A 17,545-nucleotide genomic window follows, 5' to 3' on the forward strand; every position below is an offset into this window, starting at 1 on the left:
GGACTTTCTAATGTTAAAAAGCGGCGCACAGACCTCGCGGCGCACAGACCTCGCGGCGCATCAACTCAAAGCGATTTTGTGTGATGTGTTTTTGTAACATTAGAAAGTCTTATTGACTTTTGTGGAAAAAAAAAAACCCCCGCAACAACATCGCGTGATAAATGCCAGTGCGCCCTTAGGGTGGCCTCACACGGGGGATGCAAGCCTGCGCAAAAACGCAGAATTACAAAACTAATTTCCTTAACACTTGCCATGTTCTCACTTATGCAATGTTGCAATAAAAATTGCAGCCTGCCCCATCGTTCTGCGTCTTGTGCGGGCCTTTTTTTTTTTTTTTTCCCCTATGGAGCCTCCTTTTTATCGCAACGCATAAACTTGCGAATTTCGTCCTCCGCTCTCTAACACCAGAGTCCTATTGAGGTTTGTGCTGGAAAATCGCAGTGGTTTTTGCCAGAACGTGATTAAAGGGGTTCTCCTTAAGAAAGGCCATCAATGGTTGCTTAGTGGGTTACAGCCTCCAGGATCCCACCAAGTAGTGGATCGCAGGCCCTCCAAGGTTCACCCTCACCGGTCCGTGTCTAGTAGCCATATTCAAGTGAATGATTGGTAGTAGAAGCCCCTCTTGGCATCTAGTATCTGTTCCCTTGCTGTCTTCATACCTTCACATAGCAGAGCAGTGGCCATTCCTTCACTCAGCGGTGCCCCCTACTGGCGGTGATGTATTCAGGAAGGGGGTTTGACCTCTCTGCTTCGATCATCTGACTGATGGGCAGTCTGGGATTATCTGCATCTCTAGCCCCTCGCTGTCTTCATACCTTCACATAGCAGAGTAGTGGCCGTTCCTTCACTCAGCGCTGCCCCCTACGGGGGGTCTGACCTCTCTGCTTGGATCATCTGACTGATGGGCAGTCTGGGATTATCTGCGTCTCTATCCCCCTCGCTGTCTTCATACCTTCACATAGCAGAGCAGTGGCTGTTCCTTCACTCAGCGGTGCCCCCTATGGGGGGGTCTGACCTCTCCGCTTCAATCATCTGACTGCTGGGCAGTCTGGGATTATCTGCGTCTCTATCCCCTCGCTGTCTTCATACCTTCACATAGCAGAGCAGTGGCTGTTCCTTCACTCAGCGGTGCCCCCTATGGGGGGGTCTGACCTCTCCGCTTCAATCATCTGACTGCTGGGCAGTCTGGGATTATCTGCGTCTCTATCCCCTCGCTGTCTTCATACCTTCATATAGCAGAGCAGTGGCTGTTCCTTCACTCAGCGGTGCCCCCTATGGGGGGGTCTGACCTCTCCGCTTCAATCATCTGACTGCTGGGCAGTCTGGGATTATCTGCGTCTCTATCCCCTCGCTGTCTTCATACCTTCACATAGCAGAGCAGTGGCTGTTCCTTCACTCAGCGGTGCCCCCTATGGGGGGGTCTGACCTCTCCGCTTCAATCATCTGACTGCTGGGCAGTCTGGGATTATCTGCGTCTCTATCCCCTCGCTGTCTTCATAACTTCACATAGTAGAGCAGTGGCCGTTCCTTCACTCAGCGGTGCCCCCTATGGGGGGGGGGTCTGACCTCTCTGCTTGGATCATCTGACTGATGGGCAGTCTGGGATTATCTGCATCTCTATCCCCTCGCTGTCTTCATACCTTCACATAGCAGAGCAGTAGTCGTTCCTTCACTCAGCGCTGCCCCCTACGGGGGGGGGGGGGGGTCTGACCTCTCTGCTTGGATCATCTGACTGCTGGGCAGTCTGGGATTATCTACGTTGTTATCTCCTCATTGTCTACTGAAGGGAAAGTACCTCCCGGATAATCCTCATCTGCCGGCTTAATCAGTGTTTACCCCGCGCCGGTGGCTCGTACTCCGTGACTCATTACAGAGGGATGAGGTAATGTCCCTACAAAGGAGCTGATGTCACCCGTCAGCCGAGGTGTCCTTCACCTTCTGCGATCCCGGGGGCGCCGTACTGACTCGGCTCATTCATAAATATTCATGGTACGCGGCACCTGAGCAGCGCTCCCGCATCCCCCTGCGCTTCATTAATATTCATGAGCTGGAAGCTGATTATGTAGGACATTAGGAAGGAAGAAATGTCTATAAATCAAGGCATCCATCTAATCTGCGGGCCGTATGGCGGGGAGCGATGCCGTAGCCGCTCAGTCAGGGTCTCTCTGTATTACGTGGTGTCCGTGGATTGTACTGCCGGGGAGCGAGCCGTCTCTTCATATAAATGCTCCCTCCGTGCTTTAACCCCTCGCTGTCACAATAACACTGATAAGTGCCTTTTTGGGGCGGCTTCTTCCCATAGATGGTGACTTCATCTCATGTAAATCTATTGGTTACTGACCTCGGTCGCCTTGAGGCGTCTTCACTTGCGTGTTTTGGGACTTATCTTCCCAGTAATCACTGTATAAATATCACAATAGCGCTATTCTTCATAAGACCGTGTGGTGACAGCGTGTTGCGTCTGCAGGTCTTGCGTAAAATACACGCTGAATAAAGATTTCAGCGTGTTCTATCTTGGTAGATGCTGAAGGGTAACTTCACACGGGGGGGGAGGATGATATCTGGCCGTTAATCGCAGCTCTATATCACGCTCAGGAATGCGATGTGCAATTTCCCCGCGGATGCAAAGCTTTTTCTTTTTTCTTTTCCTTCTTCGAACTCCTCACATCACTTCAAGGAAGTAGCGATCCTCCAACACGGCTAATTACACGCCAGAAGATCAGCAAGTGTTTCTCATTGTTTTCAATGGGAAACCTTGCATTGCGTGCACCTTGCAATATTTTCCCCGGCCCCATTGAAAGCTGTGGGCGAGGCGTTCAGAGTGATCACCCAAAGATAGGACTGCCACGAATTATTGATGACCTCTTTCAAAAGAATGGGGTTCCTATTCCTACGTCTTGCAATGCACATCTTGCGTGATTTCCTTGGCCGTGTGAGAGCGGCCTTAGGAAATATCTTATAATACAGTTTATTGTCACGGCAACACCAATTGTGTAGTTCAGCATCTTTGTGTGTGTTGGATTCTTCTGTTGCCTATCTTTTCACTCTTGAGACCCCCCCCCCACACACACACACACACACACACACACCTTCCTATGTGACAGATCTGCCAGTGGACATTCAGCCTTGGGCCAGCTGCACACGGGCAGACCTGCATTGTGGAATCCAAAGCGGGCGTCCGCCTCCGGATTCCGCAGCTATAACCGTCCCCAGCATGCTATGTGACAGTGACTCTTTCCGCACATGAGCGGAACCCAATTGCGGTTTCAACTCGTAGGAGAAATCCTAGCATGCTCCATTTTTTTAAGTCAATGGAAGCCACTTGATCCTTGGCCCTTCTGCAATTGACCTGAACGATGACGCAGGAAAAGCAGGAGTTTTTAAAAACAAAACCCTGTACTGTGCATGTCCGACGGCGAGCCGTGTGGACCATCCACAATACAGATGAAGAGAAAGAAAAGCGGGTGGGCACAGACGCCGCTGCTGCCAGGGCTCATATGCAGGCGGCCTTACTTGGTCCAGGCAGAATTAGAGATTGTTCCTTTCCCACCGCTCCCCCTCCTCAGCACACAGACTGATGACGGCTGTAAATTCAGTACAGTATTCCCGACCCCACTTCAAACGGCTGTAGCTCAGCTGCTATGGATGTGTGTCATTTTAAAGCCAAGAATGTTGGCCCTGATGGAACCAGAGCTGCAGCTGTTTGAAGTAGTAGCTCAGTTTGTCCTAAAATTGTAATGTCCTCTTCCTGCAGAATGAGCTCTGTTCAGGGTAAACTGTAAGGGGTAAGAGTACCCTTTCCCCCCTGCCCATAGATGTTGATGATGCTGCTGGAGGGCACTCTCCTCCGTTAGATCCATACTCTTATCGCACACTTCTTCTTTGCTTTCACTTCTCAGGTCTTTGGTAATAAGATGATAATCCCCTCGTTGGATGGAGACCTCTTTCAGTGGGACCGGGACAGAGAGAGCATGGAGGCCGTTCCCTTCACGGTGGAATCCCTCCTGGATTCGTCCTACAAGTTTGGTGATGACGTTGTGTTAGTTGGAGGAAAGTCCCTAACTACTTACGGGCTCAGTGCCAGCAGCGGTAAGGTGAGTCTGCTCGCAGGCCAAGGTCTCTAGCGCTCCCTGAAGGAGGAGGCTGCGGTTCTTACAGCCCGCTGTGCCCTCCGGGGAGACTCTGCATATATAAACACGCTGTGTGTACATTACAGCTAAAGTACATCTGTTCAGCCATGGGATGCCGGCGGTGGTCTGAAGAGGAGGCCGATCAAGATGATGTTCTCCTACTACACCGGAAGCAGAAGACCGTGCGTGCCGTAGGACCACGGAACGGGAATGAAAAGTAAGTGCACCCAGACATCACGGGCTGCAATAACTCCTGTACAGGCAAACCTACACCCTGAGAACGGCTCTATGCATATTTCTGTGCAGCAGAGGGGTAATTAAGGCTATTAAGTATACATCTATTCTTCTCTTTCACTTCGGTCCTTCTGGTTATGGCGATTTATGTATGTGACTGCTGCGGCCGTGTGTCTCAGCAGGTGACTGTTACCTGGAAGAAAGGGAGGACTGAGGGAGCAGAAGCAGTGAGTATATTGGGCCTCGTTGCCCATAGCAACCAATCACTGCACAACTTTCACTTTTGCCACTGCGGTTTCAGAAACGAAAGCTGAAATCTGATTGGTTGCTCTAGATAACAGACCGTTTTGGTAAAAGGGTTGTACCACCATTATGAGTTATTCTCTAATCAGGGTATAGTTTGCTAATCGGTCGGGGTCACTCCCGTGTTCTGCTCTGTCTGTCACCGTGGGGGTCATTTCTCCCTTGAAGCGACTCTAGCGCTGACCGGGCACGCCACTCGGGTATCGGTGCAGGCCATTGAAGGTGAATGGAGTATTAGTGCGACAAGCGTCCTTTCGGTCTCCTCCTCATTGTAAGGGGAGCTGGTGTACCCCCGTGGTGAGGAGGGCCGGGGATACAGGTGAGACGCCACCGATCAGTAAGTTATCCCCTATCCTGTAGATGGAGACCTTATAGTTGTGGTACAATGCCTTTTAAGGCCCACTGTGTGTGTTTACAGCTAGAAGGGGGGCATTATTGCTAAGTGGGGGCAGAAAAGCATGACTGGTGAAGTTTGTGTTCCTAAGAAGGTAACTTTTATGTCCTGGGGGTACATAATCTTCACTTGATCCCAAAAGGCTGGGGTTGGATTTGAAATCCACATGTGGAGAACATTGGTGCCGTGGAGACTATGGCGCCCGGTCAGATGAGTTGGGCGCTCGGCTGCCGCAGATTTGATGTGCAATTAATGTAGACTGAATGTCGAACTTGGTCCTGGTGTCCCCAGTAGTTACAGCTCCCCCCTAGCGTCTCCCCTCGCACCTCCTCCAGGCTTGTGAGCAGCTGCGGGGGGCGCTCCTCCATGGGGGGCCATTAAGGAAAGGCCTCTCTGAGCTGCTCGGTACAATATGGCTGACGGCCCTTGGCTCCGTGGTGTCGCCCTTCCTCAGGGCGTATATTCACAGATGTGGCAGGGCATACAATGTTCCTTGGGCGGCGGTGTAGTCTGGAACCCTCGCCGTGTACATTACAAGCTCATAGAGAATGGCAGCAAGCCTGTGCGCTGTACTCCCCATTCATTTATTCCGAACCCTTCATATACACGTCTCATGGCTCCGTCAGCTCCTCCAGACACCCCAACCTCCTCCTCCTGAGGCGACTTGTCTCCAGCTCACATCTCCTCACAAGTTTTACCTCAGAATTAGTTGTGTTCTCTCCTCACAAGATGGCTCCCTGTTTCCAGCCCCGCCCGGGGTTGACTCGACATGTAGTAGAGAGGTGACCAAGGGTTCTCCACAGATGGCTTATGGGGGGATTCCTCTCGCAGAAGCCCTGCTGTCCCTGCGAGAGGAATCCCCCCCCCCCATAAGCCACCTGTGGAGGCTGTCCCTGCAGGGAGGATGTACCGGCTGATTTAGGAAGCATTTTTTTCCGTGGCGACATTTTCGCGGGAATGAAAGCTTTTTTTTTTTTTTTTTTTTTTTTGACTTAATTGATATAAGCCGAAAAGAAAGGAAAAATAGTCAAAAAAGTATCAGAAACCTCAGACAGGCCACACCCACATTTGTACAAGAAAAGTGTCAGAGCCATTTGTAATTTTTCATACCTTCAGCTTTATAAAAGTAATCGCGGATTAACCAAGTAAACCTCGGTCCAAATGGCGTAGATAGTGTCTGGACGCATTGTATGGCGCTTCAATGTATTTGGTGTAAATATGGCGCAATCTTTCAGCCTCTGAGGGAGATTTTGGGTTCCGTCAGAAAGCCATTTCATTCTGGCGCAGCTAAGCCTCACGCTGGCGCTCACAAAGACTCCTGAACCCTTTATTTTATACAATCCCCTCCTCACGCACCCTGTGGTACATTTTTAAGTGAAGTCCTACAAATCCCCTGTTTGGCGCAGCTCAGCTTCTGATTCCGCCTCTATTGACTGTTTCCTGGCCTGGGTACATTTTTCGCAAGCGTCATGAAAATTTGACGCATTTCAAAAATTCTTGGTGCATTTTCTAGCTTTTCCAGCACTTTAAAATATTCAGCACACTTACAAGTGTCGTTCACCTATTCCGTAAATATGGTGTAGATTACAGCTGCTGGGAACTGGTGTAAAGCTGGCGCAAATTACACTTGTATTAACGCGCCTGGTAAGTCTTGGCCACCACAGGTCAGCCTGCTGTAGACCACTAATTGCCGCACTTTTTCAGTGAGGTTTTGGGTCTCCCATATTTTTATTTATATATGTTTTCTTCTACGACTTTTCACACATCTGTTTGCCTTTTTTTTTTTTTTCTTCTTCCCTTGTGGGGAGGAGGAAACAAGAATTCCATGTGTCGTTCCCCACCCACCATCCCTTCCCAATGATCATGTGGTCATCCGTGGAACACACACATCTTTTGTCCAAAAACTGATTTAAAACGTAGCGCTTCAGGAATCCATAGGCTAGAATGGTTTAAACATAGTCAAACTATACGTTTAGCTAGACGTACATTTCTGTGTGTTTTCACAAAAGTGTGGAAACGTGTCCTTTTTTTGCTTTTTTTTTTTTTTCTTAAAAAGAAAAAAGCAAAAACAGTCAATGAAAAACATATGTCTGTACATTTTCAATAAGCTTCACGTATACGTTTGTTTTGTGATCGTAGGAAGAAATAAAGAGTTTGCAGTGAAAAAGTAAACATACTTTGTACGTTTTCTCACATGGCCGCCTGCGCACAAACAGATTTGCATTGCGGAATCCACGGTCTGCGTCCGCACTGCTGATCCGCAGCAAATACTGTTCATAGCATACTATGGGAAAGCGCTTCTTCCTGCACACTCGCGGAAACTAATTCTGGTTTCAGCTCGTGGAGGAAAAATCGCAGCATGCTCTCTTTGTGCGGTATTTACAGTTGACACAGGAAAAGCAGGGATTTAAATAAATAACTATCTGTACTGCGCATGTCCGGCGGCTCCCCTCAACCATCCGCACTACAGATGAAGAAGCTAAATGACCGGTACATGCGGACGCCCACCGGGCACATGGTCAGATTTCTGCTGGTGGAATCCGACCCGTTCTTGTGCAGTTGGCCTAAGTGAAACCTTGATGAGTGCCAGTGTGGACGCTCCTTACTCCAGCAGGGTGTATCTTCGTACCTCCATCAGGTAGCCATGGGGCGGTTGGATAAGGGCTCTTGGGTCTTGCGGTTGAGTGTAATTAGGCCAGGTGAGAGCACCTAGATTCTATTGCCCTTCCCATGAAATAACGCACTTCTTCTTCCTTCTCAGGTGGAACTTCAGCATCGGTCACTTTGACCTGCGTTACGTCCCAGACGTTGAGCGTAGCATGGGTTTTATAGAGGGCCACGTTGAACCCAGCAGTAACTCGCAGAGCTCCAAAATCATCGCCGACGTTGATGAGCAGGAGGCTGGCACGAAGGACACGTTCATCAAGGTTTCTGTGGCCGACTGGAAGGTGATGGCCTTCAACCGCCAACTAGGACACCTGGAGTGGGAGCACCAGGTACAGAGCATACTGGGTATTAGATGAATGGCATGTCGCTATGTTATGCAGATGGCACAATGCAGCTGGAACCACCTGGCAGGGCGACACTTCATAATCGGCTTGTTCTAAGAAGTAGGGGTTGTCCCAAGCGAAGCATCCGTTTAATGCTTATCTTCTGTTCCATCCAGTTCTGCACTCCTATAGCCTCGGCCTGGTTAGTCAGCAACGGGAAGGTGATTCCCATCCATCTGTTTGATGATACGATCTACTCGTCAAACGAGGGTGTCCTGGAGGATGAGGAGGATCTTGTGGAGGCTGCTAGAGGAGCCACAGAGTCCAGCTTCTACCTCGGTACGTATGATGGTCTGTCAGTGCGGCATCTTTAGTAGATTGGTGGCTCAATGGCTAAGATGATAGGCTACCCCAATACAGCGCCAGGGTTTCAATCCTCATCGGAAATGCTTGATCTGTCCTACATGCTTAAAAATAATAATAAATAAAAATATATAGTTCCTTTGGAAAGGGGACTAACTAGGGCAATGCCCCTTAGCAGCCGCATGGTCGGTCTCTGTGGCACATTTAGCATTGCTTCCACTTACTTTAACCCTTTTTTCAATCCAACTTTGGATTCGGGGTTTCCTAAAAGGCTCTCTTTTTGCTGTTATACAACGGTGCCATCTGCTGGCTAAAGCCAGTGTGTGTGAGCCGGAGTGGCTGGCAATATATGCTAAGAATACCCTGTCGGACGTCTTCTGACATTGGAACTGTACAAGCTTCAATTAGAATGTAGAAAGTCAACAGACAGTGATTGGAAAGGGTTAAAAAAAAGCACCCCCAGGATGTGTTCTCGGTGATACTTGATGATCTTGTTGGCTGGATCTTCCCACTTATTGTGGCTCATGTTCTCTCTCTGCTAGGGATGTTTCGGGGGCAGCTGTATCTGCAGGCATCTGTCCGGCCATCGGAGAAATTCCCAGTTAGTCCAACAGCGTTGGATACCAGGATGGATGGTAATGGCGTAATCTCTCTGCCCAGGATCAAGTGGAAGCCTTTAATTCGTAAGCACTTCTATTCAGACTGATATATTTGTATATACACTGGCCACTGTATTAGAGACCCCCATATAGTAGTGCGTTGGACCTCCTGTGGCCTTCAGAGCCGCAGCAATGTGTCATAGCATAGATTCCACTAGATATTGACATCGTTCTGCAGGAATATCGGCCCCTGCGGACAGGAAGCAAATTAGTTGGAGTTAAGGACCTGCTCTGAACAGCTGACACGAAGGGATCATTATCTCCTGCTGCTTGCACCAAATTTTGACCTCCCCCCTCCCCCCTCATCAGCATGATGTAAGAGAAATCTGAATTCCTCTACCCATTGGTCAGTGAAGCCATTTTTGTGCTGTTTTTGCCCCCTGGAGTCTCTCCTCTCTCTTAGACACAATGGTGCCGCAATGGGTAGTCTGCTGTTATAGCACCATCGGACATGTTGGTGCACCAGTGTTGTATCTGGCCGCAATTTGCTTGACTGTGCAGCGCCTGTTCATCAAGTTCTTTACATCCTCCTCTGACTCCTTTCGTTGTTAAGCTATTTACATACACAGGATCCCCTCTGGCTGAATGTTCTTCCTTGATCGCACCATTCTCCATATACTCCCCACACTGCTGTACGGGAAAACCCCACTCGGTTGGCCGTGAAATCCTGGCCCCGTAAACTTGTCACATGACTCTGGGCTGCACTCTGCGGGTACGCCTCGGATTTCCATACAGCTCTAGTGAATCGTGACGGGACCAGGGGCTCTAATAAAGTGGCCACTCAGTGCATGTCCAAACTTTTGCATGCACTTTTATGCAATATGTAATATTGACCAATACTCTACAAGCTGACTCTGCTGTGAGTAGCTGAGGTGTTCTGGAATGCTGGGAGTTGTAGTTTGCTACATATCTAGAAGCGTAATCCTCTTCTTGTAACCCTCAGACTCTCCCTCCCGGACTCCTGTGTTGGTGGGATCAGATGAGTTTGATAAATGCCTCAGTAACGACAAGTACTCTCACGATGAGTACAGCAACGGGGCGCTGTCCGTGCTTCAGTACCCGTATGGTAAGTGTGTGGGAACAGGCTTTCCACTAAACGGCCTGCATACTTCTTTTTTTCTTCTTCTTCGGATTAGTTGCAGTAACCTCACCAATGTCCTATCCTATTAGCCGGCTAGTTTGGTTCCTGCCGCCAGCTCTGAGTCCTGTGCTCTACTGATGCTTCCGCATGTTCAAGGCTTGACACCTGGTTATATGACCCTGTAGGCTATAGTCATAAGAGACCTCGCCACACGTGGCTGGAGCAGCTTCAACCACTAGTTGTGGTCCTTCAATACCGTTTGAACGCTCCACCTGATGCAGTCGGCACATTCATAATGATCGGCACTCCATTTAATTTTAACTTTTCTTTTTCCTTCTTCACATGGTCCGAGAATTGATTTGGGAACACATGCTCACTAATATGATTGTTCGTCCCCATAGGCTAGCCGTATATCTTCCTGCTCAGAGGTATACTGCTGAAGCATTTTCATATTTGCTAGTCGCTAATCGTCAGTCCCTTTTACATGGGCTCGAGCGTCACTCCAAAGCTCAGTCGCCTGACAAGCCAATGATTGTCCCATGTTAAAGGACCTTAATGTGTCAGCTGACTGTCAGAATCTGGGACATTCATGGTCCCCTATGAAGCACTCACATTGGATTTACGAGTTTGGCTTATGAGACCAACCTGGAAGCGGGGGCAGTGAGCTACCTATCATCGCAGATTAGGCATCTCTGGCGTCTGTAATCAGCTGATCGTTGTAGGGGAAAACCACTGAGAACATAGGCCACTAGAGGAAGGTCCTTTCTTACAGAGCAGCTCCCAGTGCTCGTCCCTAAAGGAGCCCCAGAAAAAAAGGGGGAACCCTTTGACTGTGATACAACCTAATGTAACATATGAACAGGAGTCGTCTGATCTTCTCAAAACCTACCAACTGGATTGACTAATGTGGTCCCCAATGTTTGCCTTCAGGTGACATAAGCGTCAGACTTGTTGATTTTCAATGTGCTAAAGGCTGGCTCTTGTTCCAAGCCACGGTGGGTCTTCCTAATGATCCAGTAACTATGTAAGGCAGGCTAAGACTTGGGACACCCCAGTAACCCTGGACTTGTTACACCGTAGACTGTTGTATCTTCCTGACCTTATACCTTGTTTCCAGCAAAGAACGGAGATGGCCCCAGGCTTGACAAGCAAGAATCGCCTCCTCCTCCCATTGCATCAGCTGTCAGCCCGGCTGCGGTTCCTGTTGGGCCTCCTTCTCTAATGATCGGTACATACCTGTACTGTGACCCCATTCCATTCCCACGCCCTCCCGTTACTCTGCCATCGTCCTTCACACCGTTTTGATTATGTCATCCATTCAGAGCCTGAAGGGATAGGGACACTAATGGGCTGGATTGGCGTTCATTCACATTGATGACCTCATTATTACCCATCCAGTGCGGATATTTAAAATCCCTGAGCATTTTGAGCCCCACATGCATATAATTCTCAGTCCCTAAATTGAGAAAGTTGATGAAAAGTAAATACAGTATTCCCCTTTGATCAGCTGCATACCAGGTAACCGCTCGACTGGTCCATCCCCAGTTGACCAGCTTTCCTACATGACAAGACTATAGAACGAAGTGACTTAACGTATATGCATGTATTCATCCACTCCTGTCATTGTCATTTTGTGTTCACCTTCAACATTTTAGTGTATTAAATAGCTTTAATGTTGTGGATGTATTACTTCTCCTGAGTTATTATACTCCAGAGCAGCACTCACTATTCTGCTAGTGGGGGTATATCTACCAAATAGGTAGTGCAGATGTACTGATGGAAGCAAATGCAGGGCTAAACAGAATTTGCTTGCGGTCTATTGGTACAGGGACTCGGTCTCTATTGGCGCAAGGACTCGGTCTGCATAGCAGCTGTAGAAGTTAAACCATGGGAATCTTTAAATTCTGGCCTGTTGCTTCACTTTTCCTTTTAGATTTCTGGGTATAAGATAGCCGTGTTCATTCTTCACAACCGATTGTCAAGCATCCACAAATACAGGGAAGGCAGGTTATTCCATAAATGTCCCTTTGCTCTGTAGTGATATTACGTCCTCTCTGCAGATAACGGTTATTACCTGCCGTACTACAAGAGGGAGCGCAGCAAGCGAGGAACCCAGATCACTATTGGGATACAGGAGAACCCAAACTACAAGAACCCTCGCAAGAAGGACCCCGTGGTGCTTCTCCCCTGGTGGAAGGAGATCATCGGCACCATTCTGCTGTGCATCACCGCTACCACGTACATCGTCCGCAAGCTCTTCCAGCCAACCAATGGCGCCAGGGTATGTGCAACACTATTAAAGGCCCTACACCTTGGGATGAGTCTGCAACCACAAAACGTCTGGTGGTTTTCCCCTTCTGCTTTCCTATACTGTAGAGCTCTGGGCTTGAAGGTAGAGATGAGCGAGTATACTTGCTAAGGCACATTACTCGAGCGAGTAGTGCCTTAGCCGAGTATCTCCCCGTCCGTCTCTAAAGATTCGGCGGCCGGCGCGGATGACAGGTGAGTTGCGGGGGGGAAAGAGGGAGAGGGAGATCCCGCCGCCGGTCCCCGAATCTTTAGAGACGAGCGGGGAGATACTCGGCTAAGGCACTACTCGCTCGAGTAATTAGCCTTAGCGAGTATACTCGCTCATCTCTACTTGAAGGGCTTACACACAAAGCATATCAAAGTAGTAGAACGCTCATGCTGACACTTTTGAAACCAGACAACCCCATCACTCCTGAGTGCTCTAATTTTACTTTTTTCCTCCCCACTTTGGGGGGCAAAAACCATAACTTCCTTCTATTGACGTAGCCTTCTGAGGATTGTATTTTGTCTCTTTTGGGTTTTTTTTTGTGGGACAAGTTGAAACTTTTAGAAGTCTTTCAATAACTTTTTGTTCAAAAAATGGAGGCAGCTGTCGGGCCACTTGCTGCTGTTGGAATTGACAGCAGCATCTAAATAGTTAAAAGCTGTGATTAAAACCAGTTGCAGCTCCTCCAATCAGGTGTCGGCTGTCGTGTATGGAGCGGGCTGGGTTCCTGGGCCCGCTCCATACACCCTCCAGCAGTGGGGTTTAAATGATTTCAACCCTTTTGTGTGAAAGGGTTAATATTGAGCACATTGCTGACTGAGCTGTTCAGGAAGTATTTATGTACGTGATGTTCCTTTGTGCACCTATTCATGGCTCTATAATGGATGTAAGTGCGTTATACGTATATTCAGGGCTTATCATATGTGTGTAATATACTGTATAGACCAGAAAATTGTATTATTACTAATCTATTTATTTTTTCCTCTGTGTATTAGCAGAAGAGGAAAGAATCTGAGACCCAGTGTCAGACGGACAATAAATATGAGTCTGTGAGCGGCGAGCTGATGGATAGCAGGGGTGATAACGGCGGCTGGGGTTACGTGTCCCGGTAAGTGCAATCACTCCTGGGAAATGTTGCAGTTGGGTGTCCTAAATGAGTCCCGCAGCACATCGTGTACTTCTAGTCAGCTGACGTACTGGACATGTAGACACGGTGGAAGAGGCAGAAGATGGTAGGTGGCTTCTTGTTCCTGTGACTTCATTTGGGGGCCCCGCTGAGCCATAGACTATAATGGTCCAGCAGTGTGTCTTCTGAGTGAAGCCCAAGGCTTAGTTCAGTTGCTGCAGACACTACCAGATTTTCACAGTAATGCAATGAATCCACATGTTACACGCGGGTTTTGGCGAAGGTGACATTCACAACAGGATAGAGATGGTGCAGGTTAGAAAATCTGTAGTGCAGATTCAGTTCTGTTCTGTGCAGCGCAAAATCCATATCAAAGATTGTCTTTTGAAGAGATTGAAGCTGCACTGAATTTCCACTTCTAAAAATTGACATGCGGATTTAAATGCACTCCGTGTCAATTTCCACACTGATTTGGGCTAATGCCCACGGTCGGATTTCTGCCGCGTTTTACGCGGCGGAAATCTGCGGCGCTGTCCCGCAGCTATTAGCTTCTATTGAACCTAATAGCTCAATGTTCACGCTGCGGAATTGTAGTCAATGGCAGCTGGCCGTCACACTATACTTCCGCTGTAGTACAGTGGAAGTATTGCGTGAATACGTGTCCCTGCCGGCTGCGTCATCTCGGCCTGCCAGACTGGACACATACAGCGGGTCCGGAGTGGTGAATATGGGGGTTTTGGCGGCGCGTGGTGGACTCCGCTGCGATATTCCGTTAGCGGAGTCCGTCACGGCCGTGGGCATGAGGCCTTAATAGGTTTTGGCATTTTAAAAAAGGAAAAAAAAACAAAAAACAACAATTCCTCCCCAGGCCGTCTTCTTGCTGCTGACCGTCTGTTCCCCCAAGATCAATGGAAGTGCAGCTGGCCAAATAAAAGATGTGATGGGTTCTGTTTTTGTTTCTTTCCTCTACAAAGCTATGGCTACGGTCTCATCAAGCCCCATGACCCCTTAATTTTATGGGTTGGCAGATACCTGAATGTTGGACTCCCAACCCACCCAGGGCAGACAGTAGTGGCTTTTTTATGGTGGAGTAAAAATCTCTATTCGGACTACTGTCACAACTTTGTAGAAGAGGATTGTCCCCTACAGCATCTAGCGTCTTGTCTGCAGCACAGCCGTAATGACAGATCGCACACTGGGGTTGGGAAGGGTACCGTTTGTTCTTAAGGAGAGCACCTAGAAGGTGAGTGAGGAGACTTATAAGGAAACCTGCAAATACAGAAGATGGAACAATGCCTCTGCAGCGCCATCTATTGGATGGCAGAATTCCTGCAAGCCAACAGAAAACTTGTATAAAAAGTCCAACAATGACTGGGAATTAAAAACTAAGCCAGAATCCATACGTAGACAGCTGTTTTAAAGGGGGGGGGGGGGTGTTTGCACCTCATCCGTATGAAGTAGGCCTCTGGCATACTTATTTGCAGGTTGCACACTTGCATATCTTGTAGCGCTGCACCTGAAAAATGTAGATGAAGGCTCATCACTGGCCTCTGCAAGATAGAAGTCTATAGTGTAAGCAGAACTTTATAACTTCTCTCTAATGCTTCTCTTATTTGTAGGTATCTCACTGATTTTGAACCCATCCGATGTTTAGGACGTGGGGGCTTTGGTGTCGTATTTGAAGCCAGAAATAAAGTTGATGATTGTAACTATGCCATTAAGAGAATCCGCCTCCCCAACAAGTAAGTTTATTTTATATGTAATAAAAGTGTAAGGGCTCGTGCCCACAAGCGCTGCTGAATTCTGCTGTGGATTTTCGCTGCGGGAGTACCACGTTTTATAAAAAAAAAAAAGAGTAATTGCGGAATTCCGCGGTCTCCATTGATGCTATATTGCGGAAATCTGCGGTGAAGTAGAACATACCGCAATTTTTTATTTTTCCCGCAGCGGATATCCGCGACAGAATTCCACATGTGAGCATTGGCAGCAGGAAAGCTATTAGGCTCAATAGAACCTGATGGCTGCAGATTTCCGCCGCGGGAAACGCAGCAGAAATCTGTCCGTGGGTATTGGCCTCTAAAGAGAAAAAAATTTAAGGTTTGTTTAGACTTAAAACAAAACCAAAAAACACATTTGGTATTTATATGTAGAAGTTCAATCTAAAAAGGTTTCACTACTAGAGATGAGCGAGCCTACTCGGCCACGCCCCTTTTCCGCCTGAGTACCGCGATTTTCGAGTACTTCCGTACTCAGGCGAAAAGATTCGGGGGGCCCCGTGGGTGAGTGGGGGGGAGAAGGAGAGAGAGAGGACGCCCCCCGAATTTTTGCACCCGAGTACTGAAGTACTCAAAAATCGCGGTGCTCGATCGAGTAATTACTCGAAACGAGTACGTTCGCTCATCTCTATTCACTATTTATCTTGCACAGTAAAGGCCATTAAACGTACGGAATGCTAGCATTGAGAAGGGATTTTTATTTTTTTTCCCTTTATATAACCCAGTTTCCCAAAAATTTGAATAGAAAGTGATCAAAAAAGACGTCTGTTTGCTAAAGTGGTACTAATAAAGCTACAGTGCGCAAAAAAAACAGACCTCAATGTATCCAGGAAGGAAAGCGGCACCAGAGGTGTGAGCAACAATCCATATAGATTGGGTTTGTCCAAAGGGGTCAATTTTATTCTCCCATGGCCATGACAGCGACGATTCGACCCGGCATATAGGTCATTCTTAAACTGGGGTTGTTTACATTAAAAACAGACCTCTGAAGGGTTTACAAAACAGCCATGTTAAAGAATCCTTGAAAGCTAGCTATAACGTCATGTATCTTTGTTAGCCACTAATGGGTATCCTATCTACATGTAGGCAGATATAAACGGCCTCACTGCTCCGCATGACTGTAGACCATTCTGTTACCCAGATCTGTTCTATCCTTTTTAGGAAACTGGCCAGAGAGAAGGTGATGCGGGAAGTAAAGGCTCTGGCCAAACTGGAGCATCCCGGGATTGTGCGCTATTTCAATGCCTGGCGTGAAGAGCCACCGGAGCTATGGCAAGAGAAAATGGATGAGCTGTGGATGAAGGATGCCTGGTAAAGTCTTGCATCTCGTTCAAACAGCACAGGGGCAAAGTGGTATTCTCATACTGAACCATTTTGATATACTGTTGGCGTATGCCATCATTTATGATTGGTGTAGGCCCAACCTCTGGGACCTCCACTGATCAGGACAAGGGGTGGCAGTGCTGATTCAGCGCTACATCCCCTGCTAAGTGTTTCCCTGCGCAGCAGCGTTTCTGGACGCCTGAATTGTAAGTGGCTGCATGCATTAAACGGTGTCCTGCTGCAGCTCCTCTTACACATCACAAAAACGGGAGCGCTGCTCTGCAGGAAGAATAACCGCTGCAGATGTCGTGCTGAATCAGCGCTGTGGCTGCTTCATTCTCACGGGTGGTGGGGGTTCCATAGGACAGAACCCCACTGAACATGTGCCATATCCTGGCATCAGTCTGAGATGGTGGTAACCCTTTATGGTCTAGTATCATTCCTAATCGGGAAGGATGGAATACTTCTCTCTGTCTTTTGCTCTTATTTATCGGCCCCTTAACAGTCGTGTTGGGTGGTAAAACCCAAGCAACAAAAACGCAGCAGATTTTCAGTACGTAGGTTTTTCCAACAATTAAATCTCCATCCAGAAACCAAGTGAGAAGAAACAAAGGGCCTTTTACATGGTCTGTGAATCTTTGTCATCGGGGCGTGTAAAGCGAGCAACAATTAGGTGAACTTCACACAGGCTAAGTGAAGCACGACTCGATGTTCCTGCGGATGCGAGGCGTTTTTAACACCACTATCACTTCACGGAAGTATCGATCCTGATGAGTAGGATCGGCAAATGTTCTCAATGTTGTGCCGTGTGTTTTTTTTTTTTGTTTTGTTTTTTTTTAACGGCCGCAAGGAAAACCGCCTTTCTATCAGA

The 17,545-nt window shown here is 48.1% G+C and overlaps 1 protein-coding gene across 2 annotated transcripts in view; it reads left to right on the forward strand.

Moving 5' to 3' along the window:
* The window catches only part of EIF2AK3 (eukaryotic translation initiation factor 2 alpha kinase 3), a 46,571-nt gene that overhangs the window by 8,974 nt on the left and 20,052 nt on the right, over positions 1 to 17,545 (forward strand). The window contains exons 3-12 of one of the 2 annotated variants that reach the window (XM_066572960.1): positions 3,900 to 4,094; positions 4,217 to 4,347; positions 7,823 to 8,057; positions 8,228 to 8,390; positions 8,957 to 9,097; positions 10,017 to 10,139; positions 12,215 to 12,435; positions 13,446 to 13,558; positions 15,196 to 15,318; positions 16,513 to 16,662. In XM_066572960.1, coding sequence (XP_066429057.1) covers positions 3,900 to 4,094; positions 4,217 to 4,347; positions 7,823 to 8,057; positions 8,228 to 8,390; positions 8,957 to 9,097; positions 10,017 to 10,139; positions 12,215 to 12,435; positions 13,446 to 13,558; positions 15,196 to 15,318; positions 16,513 to 16,662 — 1,595 coding nt within the window. The remainder of the gene's footprint in view (positions 1 to 3,899; positions 4,095 to 4,216; positions 4,348 to 7,822; positions 8,058 to 8,227; positions 8,391 to 8,956; positions 9,098 to 10,016; positions 10,140 to 12,214; positions 12,436 to 13,445; positions 13,559 to 15,195; positions 15,319 to 16,512; positions 16,663 to 17,545) is intronic. The other variant, XM_066572961.1, reaches the window with a different exon arrangement.

This window comes from Eleutherodactylus coqui, chromosome 7, assembly GCF_035609145.1.
Source record: "Eleutherodactylus coqui strain aEleCoq1 chromosome 7, aEleCoq1.hap1, whole genome shotgun sequence".
NCBI lineage: Eukaryota > Metazoa > Chordata > Amphibia > Anura > Eleutherodactylidae > Eleutherodactylus > Eleutherodactylus coqui.